This window comes from Plectropomus leopardus, chromosome 1 (genome assembly GCF_026936395.1).
Source record: "Plectropomus leopardus strain MGB_pleo_1.0 chromosome 1, ASM2693639v1, whole genome shotgun sequence".
Classification (NCBI taxonomy): domain Eukaryota; kingdom Metazoa; phylum Chordata; class Actinopteri; order Perciformes; family Serranidae; genus Plectropomus; species Plectropomus leopardus.
In genome coordinates this window covers 17970933-17985773 of record NC_142176.1, presented here as the reverse complement: position 1 = coordinate 17985773, position 14841 = coordinate 17970933, and the positions used below count along the sequence as shown (strand labels likewise).

The following is a 14841-nucleotide window of genomic DNA, read 5'->3' as shown; positions in this document are numbered from 1 at the left end:
TGAAGGATGAAAACAGCCATGTACATGCTGGGCAATGTTATGTAACTTAATCCTCAAGGGTTTTGTAAACCTGCCAAATAAATAACTATAGGGCATTTTCCATGTTATAGTAAGGGTCATATTGTATATCTGATTCTGCTTTCCAACAACATAAACAAGCTTGTATGTTTGATCACATGCGGGGTTCCAGTAGCCTGAGTGTCTGGTGTTGTAATGCTACAGTGTGTAATGGATAAAAATATTTACAGCCTGCGGCCATAGTGTGATAAGCTCTGTTATGAATAAAAAGGCAGCATTTACCTGTATTTACACCATGCCCTTGGCGAATACTCAACTCTGGCTGCCATTAATTCCTGATAATGAACACCTACTAAAGCTGTGTTCCCATCTAAGGTTTTCAGTATCGTATCCATGGAACCATCCTCCACCCCTGGTGTCCACCGTATAGAGACTTTCCAGCTCCTTATACTATGTATTACTGGTAGCATTTCAAACTGATGCAGTAGAGTGGCATATTATACCGCCGTGGCACGTGCTGTCCGTGTTATAAACTGATGCCGCCTTGCGACATATCATACGGAAGCGACAGGATGCTTTTTGCATCGTCTGACGCCGAAATCACCGACGAGTATTTGACGAGTTCCAAATAATACCAGCCTTGGTATAAGCAGGATAATGCCCTTTAAGGTGTCTATTATCAGAAATCAATGGCCTCCACAGAGGAAACCGTCCTCTGCTGCACAAGGGATGGTTCTGGCCTCCCTAGGCTAAAATCCTAAAAAATGGACACTTGGTTTTATATTATCCCTCATGAATTCTCTCTGAGGTGACAGTGACTGTTTCATTTGTAATGCAGACAGGAACATTTCCTTTATTAAAGAATTTATCCAAGGATTTCTTATAGTAAAGCTAAATAGCTATATTTAAATACTTCTTTTTTGGATGATGGGGAAGGGGTCATAAGAGGCTAACCATACAATCATTATGATGCAGACACTTGACAATTTTCTGTCACATCTCCACTGTCTACTCTCATGTAAAGGTTCCCAATTTGTGAATGAATATGTACAAAATTCTTGACCTGCTGGCTGATTGATGAAAAGTCACAAGGATTCATCCTCTAGTTGTTAAGATATTTCACTCTGGACAAATGTAGTGAACCAACCAACTGGCCAGTGCTAGCATGGCTGTTGTCATGAATCGATGACTGTGAGATTAAAGGGCTGAATTTCAAAGAGGAGAAATGTCATCCTAAATGAACAGCTTCTGTGTCTTATTCAGTTAAGAGTGCATCCGCCTTAGGTCACTGAATATCGTAAAGCTTTAGTAACACTGCCACCATGAAATGACTTCATTTGACTTCAGTGTTTGATTTCCAAGATTTTCATATCCAATTACATGCTTAAACTGATTACCTTCAGGAAATCCATTCTCAAGGCTCACAAGAACACATTTTAAATTCTTTTGCCTAATTAAACTAACTTTAAAGTCCAAGATATGAATCTGAAATCTATCTCGTCAGGCTTGTTACATGTGGGAACTTGAGTAGTACTGACTGCATGAAAGAGAGAGGGAGGCTTTCTCTCCATTCAGTCTCTGCACATTTTCAGTGTCAATATACATGTATACGTTTACAATATAAATTCACACTCCACACACATTTGTATAAACTATATGAGAAGATTTTTATCAGATTTTTTTAAAGCTTTTTGTATTTTTATCCATCTAATAGTTTTGTTTTTGTTTTTTGTTTTTTACATACAACACCCTCTGTCCTTAGACCGTCATGATGGAAACAGAAAAGCTTAACCCCAAAAAGATTTTTACAGGGAAAAAATAGTAGAAACCTCTGGAAGAACAACTGTAGCGCGATCCCTATCTCAGGACAGACAGATGGGAAATAGATGTGTGTACAGAGCAGATCAACATAATGTGCTTAGTCATTCATTTTGGCATGAGGTTGACTATATTGATCAATATAAACTGTTTGAATCAGACGGTGTTCATACTGGCATGCTATTGAATGGGAAACCATCGTGTAAAATTTTAAAGACAAAAATCAATATGCAAAATAAGATGAAATTAGTTTGATTTTAGTGCTTTATTCCAAACATTGTTACCTGTGCACCTGATGGTAACACTTTGTCTTTAAAGACTATTGATGGTAAATGTGTTACACCTGACAGCTGCAGCGTTGTCATAATAATCTATGATGCTAAATTAATCAAGGCAGAAAACTCTGAAATTAAATATCTCATCATAATTATGAACTTCTGTAACTTTTCTGTGACATCTTGGAAATAACCAAAGCAGTAATGCTGGACTTTCCTCCCTGCAGCACACATCTGACTTACATGCTGTCACAGTTAACTGTTTACTGCCAGGAATCTGTTGGAGTATTGAGTCTTTTTGTTCCCTGCAGAAAAATCTAATGAGGCAATCTGTGCTTTATTTTATGCAATAGCAAATTAAACAACACCGTGTGTTGCAATATCGCTATGTTCTTTTGCTTACTTAAACTTTTAATAGTAAAACAGATAATACCAACCAGTAAGTGTGTCATTAAAATGTTTACTTTAAGTAAAGAGTAAAAGAGAGCCATTATCAATTATGTACTTAATTTTACCTTATTATCTAAACTGAATATGCTGTGTACATGACCCATATCAAATTAAGAATATTGTCACATCTGGAACTTTTGACTTCATGAATTTCTCAGTTGATAAGGCGATTATAGCAGTTAAAGTTACAGTATCTGACATTTTCATCAGTAACCCTCTTACGCCACTGTGTCCACATGGTTTGTTTTATTTACATCTTGTCATATAAATTCACTGTATTTTTGTCCCAATACAGTTATTTTCAGGGCAATTTTACAACCTTTTATATTACAGGAACTTTTCGTCTTGGTACTTTGTTATTTTATTCAGGGATTTCCCAGGGATACATTTTGAAAAACAAAACAAAATCAGAGCTGCAGAGGCCGAATGATCCTGACTTTGTGTCCCTAATATGAGTCAAAATCTGGATCTTACTTTTTCCATAATGCAACTAAATGACATGTGTGTTACATCCTCCAGCCAGAGCTGCTCTAATTCCAGTCCAATAACTGTAAGATAATGTGTTAAGATGTGATTTAAATGTTTGCTGATAATTAAAACACATAAAAAAAAGGTTTAGACAGTGTTGAGAAAGTTCCAGAAAGTTAGTCCAGTGTTATTATTTTGTCGTCATTTTTTTAAATGTCACAGTGCATCGTCATAGTGGATGTAAACACTTTAACAAGTCTTAGCAAAGGCCCTCGGTTCAGACAAACATGAGAAGATGTTTACTGGAGTGCTGATGCATTTATTAGCCTGCATTTTAACCTCCTAATTTATAGCCAGGTGCAAACCTGTTAATGCTTATCCTACAACTCTATTTCCTCTTTACTTCTTGCCTCTGTTTCCAAACTATTCTTTACTGATACCAGTTCAAGCTCTCGAGAGCTACAAATGCAGCCTTGGCCTCTGCATAATCACTAAATCCACATATGCAAGCAAAGAGGTATCAGGACTGCAGGTAAGAAGCTCAGTAGTTACAAAGATGACATTGTCTTAATGTCATTAACACTCAGATGAAACTCCACCCTCACTAGCCTCCTCAAAATGCTTATAAAGGCGAACAACTTAGTGCTTGTGAAAGTGTCGTCTTTAAAAGGTTGAGACAAGGATTTTATTGTGCCAGGGGAATTTGTCAGGAACTTGTCAGCAGAAAAGTTTTATTTTATTTTCTGTTATTTTACCAGGTGAGTCAGTTGAGAACCAATTCTCATTTACAATGATGACCTGGCCAAGAGGCCGCATAAAAGAAAGAAAAACAAATGAGACACATTCATACAAATCAATACAAAAACAAAAGAATACAATAAGGGTCGTAAAGATAAAATAGGCTAAAAGCATGTACAACAGTCAGCAACTGCTGCCTTCACCAAAAGTGCACCATGCAAAAGTTTTGTCATTTAAGCCAATGATTCCCAAGCAGGGGCTACAAGAAAAGATTGTGTAGTAGCTCAACTAATAAAGTAGAGAATTTATGAGAACAATCATCCTAAATCAGCTTTGACACATTCAGCATCAAGTGATGTAATTTAGAGCATATGAGAAACCAGCAAGAGGAAAAAATGTTGAAGTCAGCCGACCTTATCTGCTTTAAAGAAACTATGTTGCAAAACTATGATGCAAACAGTACAAGCTGTTAGGGACTGTCTTGTTTTGCAAAATTAAGAAACAGTGACTTGTGAAATAATTTTACTTTGCAAAACCTCCTGTTATAGCAGTGAACACAGGATTCACAACTGAGCTTAACAGTTTTGAAATTGGCTGAAGCAAGCAGAACTCAGCTCATAGGAGTCAAAACAATTCTAGGACGTTTTACACCAAATGAACAAACTGCTGAAAACAGTCATGAGAAGTGTTGTATTGTGGTATTTTTTAAAATACTGTATAGTTTCTCAGATTGAGCGGAGTTCCTTTTATCAACAACAGCAACAACAAAAAAAAACAAAAAACCTACGTGTCACTCAAAGTTAAATCATAGATAAATGCCCTTTTGCCCTGAGTTCACAAAGTCTGTGAAAAGTCTGCCAACTGACGGAAAGGGAGATTTTGCAACCCTTTTTTTCAGTTTCCAAGAATCAATCGTTGTGATGCCAAGCTGTGATTTTCTGGGCAGACGCTCCGTCTCTCTCAGCAGATATAAACACTCCTCTCTCCAATGTGTACAACACACTCGAGGATATTGTAACCATAACTGCAGAAGATGAATATCAACAGAAAAATTTGGTAAGTTATGATATTTGTTTTGACATTTTTAAATCTTTCTGAATGCAATAATTTCTTTTCCTCAATACTTCATGTTATATAGTTAGGATTTAAAAAAAGCTAGGTGATCTTTATAATGACTTACTACAAAAAGGTTACAATTTGTAGGTGTAGGCATAATTTTAATATAAAAAGTACTTCTAACTTGGTTGAATTTTCCAATAATTATTCAGAAATCCTTTCTGAGCTGTTGTTAATCAAATGTTTAATGATGTTACTCTGTAATTGAATAACTGACTTTTTAATAATTTGTCATTCCTTCTCCGTGAATTGGTCATGAGATATTTAATGTTTATGTTGTGAATCTGTTGTTTGAAGGTTTTTTACTGTGCTCCTGCTGGCTGCATGGACCTGTCTGGTAGTGAAAGGCTCTGTTTCAGGTAACACACGCTAACATATACAAACATGCTTTACACTGATTGTTGGTATAGGGTACTGTATTTAGAAGGTTAGAGACAAATACATCCACACAACAAGTAGCTCCAGTTAGAAGGATTTTAATGCTGCATAATGTTTTTAGCCAGCAGTTCCTCTTCAGACTTCTCTTCAAATCTTTCTGAAATGTGTATGTTGTTGTTGTTGTTTGTTTCTGTTTTTTTACTTCTTTTTTTTAAACTCTGTTTCAAACCTTTTTGAACCTTTTTAGTGATTTTCTTACTGTTTATTTATTTATTTATTTATTTTTACTTTTTTTTACCTTTTTGATTTACTTTGTTTGTTTACGATGTTATTTTATTTTATTTCATTTAATTTTATTTTACCAGTAATAGTCCCGCTGAGATTCAAATTCTTTTCTCCAAAGGAGTCCAGGCAAAGCCGGCAGGATAACACATTTCACATAAAAGAACAAACAGACTAAAACACAATGCCGAAAAGTTAAAACAAATAGCAATAAGATTTTCCACAAACAAACACAACAGGCTTAAAACAAACAGCCAATGTTCAACAAACAACTGAAATTAGTGATGTTCAGTAACCAGACATGTGTATTTAGTGGTCAAAAGTCCTTAATCCTCTTTTTAAAATCTCCCAGGTTTATAATAGAGTCTAGTTTAAGGTGACTCTGTAGCTGTCATCAAGATGAAGGAGCAAAAACTTCAAAAGCACTTTGACCAAAGACAGGGAAGGGTTCAGAGAATGACGTGCAAAAGTCATCCTCGTGACTGAAGGCTGCAGCTGCTGACAGTTTTAGGCGTCAGTAGAGAATGTAAATAAGGAGGCAGTTCATGTAATATGGCCTTATATAACCACACATGTGCACGATGACTGGTACAGAGATCCAAACAGTGGCCTTTTACTTCACAACACATTCACATGAGTCCAACAGGCTCCAGTTCTCTGAAGCTACTGTTTTACACTAATAGCTCCTTGACAGCTTCTGTTCAGATAGATATCTCCTGCATGAAATGCCACGGGCTTTCCTGCAGGATCTGAAGGCTGGGCTGTAACAGCTCATTTCAGATATTGTCCTTTATTTTGTTATAACGCTACAGTATCTGACAGGAAAATTGCCTGCTTCCCTGCTTTTCTTCAAACAGCCCTTAAAACATAATGATAAACCAAGCAGTCAGACCAGTGAGACATGTGGCGAAAATGACTGAAAGCATGTTGAGAAATCAAATAAGGGAGCTTATGAGAGAATAAAATATTACAGAACTATCACATCCATTTACATATGTCGTACTCGTGCAGTTTCTCTAATGTATTAAAGTGATTGGTCATTCATTCATTGAATTGCACTTCATTGTAATTCATTGTTTACTGTGTTAAATGCACTGAGTAAACATGACACCAGAATTATTTTTATTAATAAACCATGTCAGAATGTAGATTTACAACATTATTCTCATTACATGATCATTCATCACAGATGGCCCCATTCTTCATTGTAAGTTGCAGAATGGGGATATAGGAGTACAAAGCATGTTGACATCATTTTGAAGAGATCACTTGAACCAGTTTTTATGATTATGTCAGTCGCACAACAGACTTGTGAACCCGAAGCAAGTAGATGGATTCTTTTCTTTGCTTCATGATGAATAAATTAGAGGTCACTGTTTCTGGAGGAAACCCTCAGAGCACGAAAGCCTACAGACGACAATGCTGCGCTTAACAGCAGAACTCTGGAATATGCTTTTTCATGCAGTGAAACGTGCACTGCAACGTGATAACCCTCGTGTCAAGGAGATCATATTTTATTAAAGATGTTTAAGTTGTACCAGAGGGAAAACTGTTTAAAACAAAAATGCTGTCAACAATGTTCAACACACAAAGATAAACCATTCAAACTGATATAGTGTTTTCAATATCTGAGCTCAAAACAGACAGAGGAAAAGGCTCAAAGTTACTTAGGCAGTTAAATTTTACCTGCTCAAAACAGTCATCACTGACAAACTAATTAAAACAACCACAAATAGTATTTAACCTTTTGAAACCTGGATCGACATCAGTTTTCTTATGCATTGTTCAGACACCTTTCACAAGCATTTACACCTTTTTCATTTGGAAAAATGGAAAAAAGGCAGTGGGCAACTTGGTAAGATATGTCCACAAATAGCCAGAAATGGTGGGGGAAAAAAGAGAGACAGAGAGAGCGAGAGAGACTGTGAAATGCATACAGTCTTTTTTGAGTTTAGAGCAAGCTTTTGATTAATAACAGACACCATCAGTGACAGCAACCTGTAATGTATAGGAAGTGTGGTTTTCAGTTTGTGGCAGACTAGATGGTTGTAAATAGTAGGAGTCCTAATATTGATCCCTGTGGCACACCCTTATCAACATGTGTTAACTGCAAATCATCAACAACAGTCTGAATTTTACCAGAAAGATAAGATATCAACTGACTGTAAGAGGAATAATTATAAGCCATGGAAAGCATTGTATTTAACAAAATGGTTTAAAGGCAGAAGCCTTGTTGTGTTGACAAAAAAACGGTTTCAATTGTACATCGAAGGTATTCAAAGAACAGTGTGTGAATATGAAATTAGTAAGGAGAACAGAAAATCATTTTAATACAGTAAAGTAAAAACAAGTCTGTAGAATAAGTATATTGTATATTAATTCTAAATGAATAAATATGTCCTGTATATCTTTCTCAGCCTCCAGGTTGGCATCACTCCGTTCTCGACGAATGGTTGGGGGCAGCCTGGCTCCTCATGTCCCCTGGCAGGCCATGGTATACCTCAGTGAAAATGTGCTGGATGGAGGCTATGCAGGCGGTGCTCTCATCTCAGAGCGCTGGATTTTGACAGCTGGCAGGAACCTGTTTGTCCGTAAGAGTAAAGTGGACACTCAGGGAAAAGATCCTGTCATTCCTAAAGTTTACCTGGGAATCACTGGACTGCCAGAAGCTAATGCCTCCACAGAGGTTGCTGTCGAGAAGGTGAGCAAGAAGACATTTGATCTGAAATACAAGACCTCAGTGGTCTCTATTTAAACATGTTTTTTTGTCATCAGAGTGTGGATTTTCATAGATGCCACATTTATATGGCTGCACCATTATAGCAAATAGAGAGAGCACTGATGTCTTGTGTCTCACATCTTTGTTAGTGCTTTTCCATTCCATCACATTCTCCACTTGATGTAATGAATTATGAAAACACAGCTTATTTCTTCATTCTGTGCAAGTGTGACACAGCTATGGTGCTGAAGCAACAATTTGGATTTTTCAGGAACTTAGAAAAACAGTCCTGATTTCAGCCTTTAGGATGCATGAGAGTTATGCTGTGTTCATGCCACGAGCACACAGCAACAGCGTGACCAGCTACATCACTGCAGAGTCACTGTTCACTGTTGTTCACGGTGTTCCTCAAGTGCTGATTAACATAGTTGCATTATCATGAGCTCGTGTGTGTCTGCTACTTGCAACAACACACCTCAACTGAATGTCAAAGTCTGTATATGGGGAAAAAAAAAAAAAAAATCACTGAACAGTGAAAATATACTGAATATATTTAACAAATTTGTGAAAATTAATAATTTCATTCACCTATTTATTGAGATATTTCATGTTATATGACAACAGACACTTTTATTGCCGTGCTTTTTGCTTTGCAGTTGAATGATAATGAAAAGATTAAAGATGAAACACTGGGTCAGACTGTCTCTCTCTTGTTTTTTTTCCTTTCCCTCTGGCAGGTTGTTCTCCATCCAGGCTTCCAGAACCACTCTGACTGGGACAATGACCTGGCTCTGATCCAGCTGAAGGAGCCTGTGGTTATGAGTGACAAAGTGACCCCAATCCCCCTGCCAGAAACAGGCCAGGACCTTGCAGACGCTGTAAGAGGGTCAGGTGTTATTACTGGCTGGGGCTGGGGAGCCCTCCTCACTCTTTCGTCATCACTCAAGCACCTCGTACTCCGTCTGGCCAGGCAGTCTGTCTGTAAGGCAGAATATGATGGCAGCGAGCTCACACCAACTGTAGATGACAACATTATCTGCACCAGGCCCACCAAGTTCAACGAAAATGTTTGTTTTGGTGATGCAGGAGGTGCTCTGGCTGTTACAGATGCTAAAACTGGGGACATCTACGCTGCAGGGATCCTTTCCTATGACAAAGCCTGCACCAACAGAAGTTATGGCATCTATATGAAGATTTCCTCGTATTTGCCCTGGATACACAGTGTCCTCAGAGGAGATACAGAGAAATCGTCCACTCTACGCTCTGATGCGATGTCTAAGATGTACTCATTGCAGCCGTAGAGCTTCAGGCTCTGTTGTTTCGCTTTTGTAGCGTAATCATCATGAGAAAATTCTTGTAACCACTACAGTGTCACTTAAATGTTGTGATTGGAAAGGAAAACAATAAATACATAAATCCAATATTTGCATTTCCGTTTGTTTGTTGTAATACACTCACATTGCCCTCTGAAGAATGTCATCATATCAGTCATTTAAGTAAATGGCCTAAAATACATGTTTATTGTAGCTGTCATAGGAATCACTACTACTGTCTGTCAGGAGTGAAGGAGGAAGTAGTGTGGCATTGTTGTGTTTTTTTCCAATGACATCTGCACTTTTGCTGTTGTTTACAAGAAAGTACAACAGTACGAAAGCCTTCCAGGAAAGACTGACAGTGTGCACTTTTCCACACATTTAAACATTATTGCACCTTGCGTCTCTGTTTTGAACAGCTATAAACACTTACAAACTTTTTTCTTTTTTTTTATAATGCGATGACATGAAGTGCACAGAGGAAGATGTCAGGGTGGGTGGTTGGATAGATCAACAAAATGTTGGACTTTGATCCAGGAGACTGCAGTTTGCTTTCTGTTATCTACTAACACAAGCATGATCTTTTCCTAACCTTCACCAAACATATAAAAACCTAAACCATGTTGTCTCCCAAACTCTAACCAAGTTGTTTTTTGTGCCTAAACTTCAAAACAAATCTTAACTATGTGGTGTTCTCAGTTAAGATTTTTTTTTTTTGCAGTGGTTTTGTTGTCCTGCAAAGAGACTGGCCTTTAGACTGGAGGAGTTTTTCCTTTTAAGGTTCCATTCATTCTTTTGAAAGATATGGAGACCTGACCGAAAGTATATTAATGCTTTGACCTCCCTGCATAGTTGTGATGACTGAGCCTCCTTATTTTTTTTTGTTTTTTCATTTTTTTCCATTTGTTTGCTTTATTTTTTTTTGTCATTTTCATCCAGTTATCTTTTCATTATTCTCTTATCTAATTAAGGTTATGTATTGGTAATCGCTACACTACACTACAACCCATAAGTCTTATCATGATTGTTGCCGTTAGTGTGATTCTCATATTTGCCTTTATCTAGGGTGCCTGCAATGCAAAGTGCAGACAAATATTATTCGTTGCATTTATTACTGTAAATGCTGATTCAGCATTCATATTAAAAGCACAATTTAAAGCAGTTCAGCTTTCATTTCAGTTTTTCAGATGTTTCTGGTAATTTGTAATGTATTTCTCCATTTTCAGACATGGTTTTGAATTCCTTTCACCTTTAGGCATCCACATTCTGCAAGAAATGCATTTTCTATTTTTAACTACATTTATAGAATGAGTAGGTCATTCGGATGACATTTCCTACCTGACAGAATGAGCTACTTTACTTTTAACTACATTTATGGAAAAAGTAGGTCATTCTGCTGGATATTTACTATCTGATAAACTGATCTACTCTAGTTTTATCTACATTGGCAGAGGCAGTAGGCCATTCTGATTGATATTTCCTATCTGACAAAAGTATCTGCTTTACTTTTACCTACATTGATTGAGGTAGTAGGTCAATTTAATAAAATTTCCTATCTAACAAAAGGATCTACTCTGCTTTTATCTACATTTATAAAGGTAGGTAGGGAATATCTATCAGAATGACCAACTAACAGAATGTCGTACTCTACCTTTAATTACATTTTACAAGTAGACCATTCAGTTTCATATTTTCTACATCACAGAAGGAGCTGCTCTACTCTACTTTTATGTACATTGATAGAGGTAATAGTTCATTCTGGTGACATTTTCTAGCTGACAGAATGACCTTCTCTATTTAATGTGGATTCTTCAGCAGCCATACTATTGTTCTTCAAATCTTTAGTACTGCAGATGCTTTCAGCAGGAACATTATTGTTATCCAAATCTTTATAACTGTGGTACAATGATTTCTTATAGGCAAGGTTAGAGTGGAGGAGATCAAAGGCAGAGTGTGTGTTAGAGTGGAGAGGAGCTGAAAAATATTCTCAAAACTTTCTCAAAAAATTGCCACCACTCCCACAATTTTAACTTGTAAAAAACTATAGGATAATTTGTCCTGGTCGCACTCGTGGTTTTGGAGGCAACGAGCCTTATTCTTTTCGAAGAACTCTTGGTTGCTCTGTGATTTATATGCCTTCCACTGTTCTTCTTCAAAAAAAAAAAAAAAGAAAGGAACGGAAACATGCCGTTCTGAACGACAGGTTTTAAAGACAGGGTAATCCCCTGATTTAATTTGGAGGACTTGTTTATTTTAAAGGTCAACTGCTGTGCCCACATGTGATGTTTCTCTGTTACAAAGCTACTTTTTGAAAGAGTACTTGATGAGATGACATGTGCAGTCATCAGTGTGGAAGCACAAGTTGATGATTTGATAAATGTGAATGACACAACTCAGAATCTGAGGTTTTGCCCGCAGATGTTTTTTTTTCCCCACCAGTAGCAGCAGGATTTGAAAGATATTTTCGTCTGGCAGATGTGTCCACTCTGCCACAGATCATGAACTGTCTTGACAACAAATATTTTTTCTCCACACCAGAAAAGTGGGGTGACAGCTGCCTGTCTGTCTAATACAATATGAGAGAAAGAATCCGATAAGGGGTGGAAAAATCAAAGTGCAAGGCTGAGACAACTGGTTTAATTACTTTGGGTCTCTTTCAGTGTAAGGGATAGAAGTGAAGAGGGTGATATTCTTTGTTACTGTCATACTTCGTTACTCAAATTTATGTTATTTAATCTGTACATTAGAGTTATTAAACTTCAATATACAGCTTCCAAAGAGAAAACCACTACTGAATTAAACAACAAACCTCCAGCAGAAATGCATTGATTTCCTGCAGGGACCCTCACATATGGTCCTTTCTTTAATTACTTTATCTCCCCAAGGAGAGTTAAATATATACTCTAAATTATATATTTGCCACAGTTTTTATGATGCACTTAGAGCAAGAAAGAAACAATTAGAGTAATCATGATTGCTCTAATGCAAAGGTAGATCAAAGCTTATTATGTTGTAATACTGGTGCCAGTGTATATTGATAACATATTGAAATAAAATGTAAATATTTTACACTGATTATTTGTCCAAGCTCTATTAGCATCTGTCTGTCTCTTGAAATTTGCGAAGTGAACTGATGTGAAAAATTAAGTCATGGCCGGAGTGTCTTTAGGCAGGTATGAAGGCTCAGATTTTGCCTACATAAACCCTCTGTGTGCCAGGCGTCACAGCGAGGTGTTGGGACTAACGTGTTAGCTGATCTGGCAGGGAGTTGGGGCTGTCTGGTCCCCAGAGCTGTGGTTTGCACTGGCTCGATTCTGGATGCTATGGTCATGCACTGGGTGTTGCTCTCTGGAGCTTCTGCAAGACTCCTTCCAGCGAGGTGGTCTGCAGTGTGGAGAGGCAGAGGACAAACTGTGATTTTAGTTTCTTGTTTATATTGGCTACATAAACTTGAACATAAAGCCGCAGCTGTGAGCCCTTGGCTCTGGTTAGCAGAGTGCTAAACTATGAGCTCTCTGACACGCTCTGCTCATGTTGGCACAGTACGTGTTTTGTTTTATTGACAGACTCTCATAGACTCCCTTTTTGATAAGTCCTTATTCTTCTTCTTGGTTGCTTTGCAATGTGGGTAGGCTCTGCTAATACTGGAATAGCAACTGCAGGATTCTCCACCATTGAATCAGGCTTCCACCAAAGGCACTTGCACACGTTTCTGCATTTGTTCAACAGCCAATATTAACACCTTCCCTGTGAAACAGCCTGTGAATGGCCAAAGTGTCCCCTCGCAGCCTAGATTTTCTAAAGGCTGAAAAAAAGAGCCAAGAGGAAGCGCAAAAGTCTATTTTTTCTCAGACAACTTAAATTACAAAAAACTCAAGGTTTATTATGAGATTTTTGCCAAGTGACAGCAAAAATTAATCTGCCTACCCCAACACTGTCTACTGACAGGTGACAAATGAAAGGCAACTCCTGAATAAATGAATTGAGGAACATTATGGATGCAGTATTTACGTGCATCTACCGCTAGCTCACCTTCACTACTGACTACTGAGCTAGAACGTCAAAGCTCAGCCAAGGAGGAAGGCATTAAGGGTGACATCTCGAACTGGTGGGAGCACCAGCCTCTCATCTGAGTATGCAGATTCCTTCTGTGCGAGGATACAGTTGGCAGGTGTGGTTTGGTAGAAAGAAAAAAGTTCCTACATGAAACTGCACACAAGGTCTGTGGATTATTGTGAGTAACCAGGTCATGATTTCTTGAGAGAGAAATTGCTGTTGAGTTTCTCAAATGTATTTTTGGCACTTCGAGCAACGCAAGTTGGGTGCCAACCAGTTACATTATATTGGAGAGAAGCAGACATCTCTATGGCTGATATTTCCAACAGTTAGCAACTCACACCAAAACAACCGAGATTGATAAATAGCACTACGGGTAAGAGGAAAAAAATATGTATTTCTCATCCTGGGGGTGATCTATCCCTTTAAAGCATCTAATTGGGATGACTAGGACACAGACTTAACTTTTGTACAAGAGGAGCACCCTGAGCGCATTAGCAGTCCATGTAGGGCCACTGCATACAGGACCGTGTCTTGGTTTACTGTCAGTGATGTCATTTTGGCAGTTGAATGAGATTTTAAAGCAAGCTATCTTTTCAACCTCTCAGTAAGGTTTTTATTTTGTGTGTGCATTTTTAGGTAAAACAAAAATGTAACTGTTGGAGGAAGTTCGTTTTAGCAGGTCTGTGGCAGGAGGTTCTCCTCTATGGCTTCTAAAATATTAATATCCCTGTCAAGGGCCATTACTTTCTACCAGTCTCAGAGTGTACTCTCTCTGGCTCTGTCACTCCTGCAGAGCACTGACTGAAGTCAATATGAGAACAGTCTCTTGCTGCAGTTTAAAGAAGAATTAGTTTGTTTGATGAATATTGTGTTAGCATGTTGTATGTGCACACAGATACATTTGTTTTTGTAAGACTATACTAAATGTGTCTTGCTTTTTTCAGTTACTAAGTGAGAAAAAAGAAAATATATTCAAGTTCCTCCTAGTCGACATGTCACAGGCCCATCTCCTAAGACAGTCACAGAATTTGGATATGTATGAATATATATCACTGAGAAAAGAAAAGAGAATAAAAATTTTGCGGTGCCTTGGGTCACCTGTGTCTCAGCTAGAAAGTTAGCACCACAAAGACTGCAGCTGACAGCCGTTTAGCAAGTACATTCTGCAATTATTAGTATTATTAATTTATTACCATTATCAAACAAT

General features: G+C 37.7%; 2 protein-coding genes across 2 annotated transcripts in view; both read left to right on the top strand.

Annotated features, from left to right (window-relative positions):
• The window catches only part of dpep1 (dipeptidase 1), a 91308-nt gene that overhangs the window by 7658 nt on the left and 68809 nt on the right, over positions 1 to 14841 (top strand). The window lies entirely within an intron of this gene.
• On the top strand, positions 4726 to 9683 carry hp (haptoglobin). The gene is made up of 4 exons (XM_042493597.2): positions 4726 to 4823; positions 5181 to 5242; positions 7961 to 8244; positions 9000 to 9683. Exons 1-4 carry the CDS (start codon positions 4801 to 4803, stop codon positions 9561 to 9563), a joined length of 933 nt encoding a protein of 310 aa, XP_042349531.2. The 5' UTR covers positions 4726 to 4800; the 3' UTR covers positions 9564 to 9683.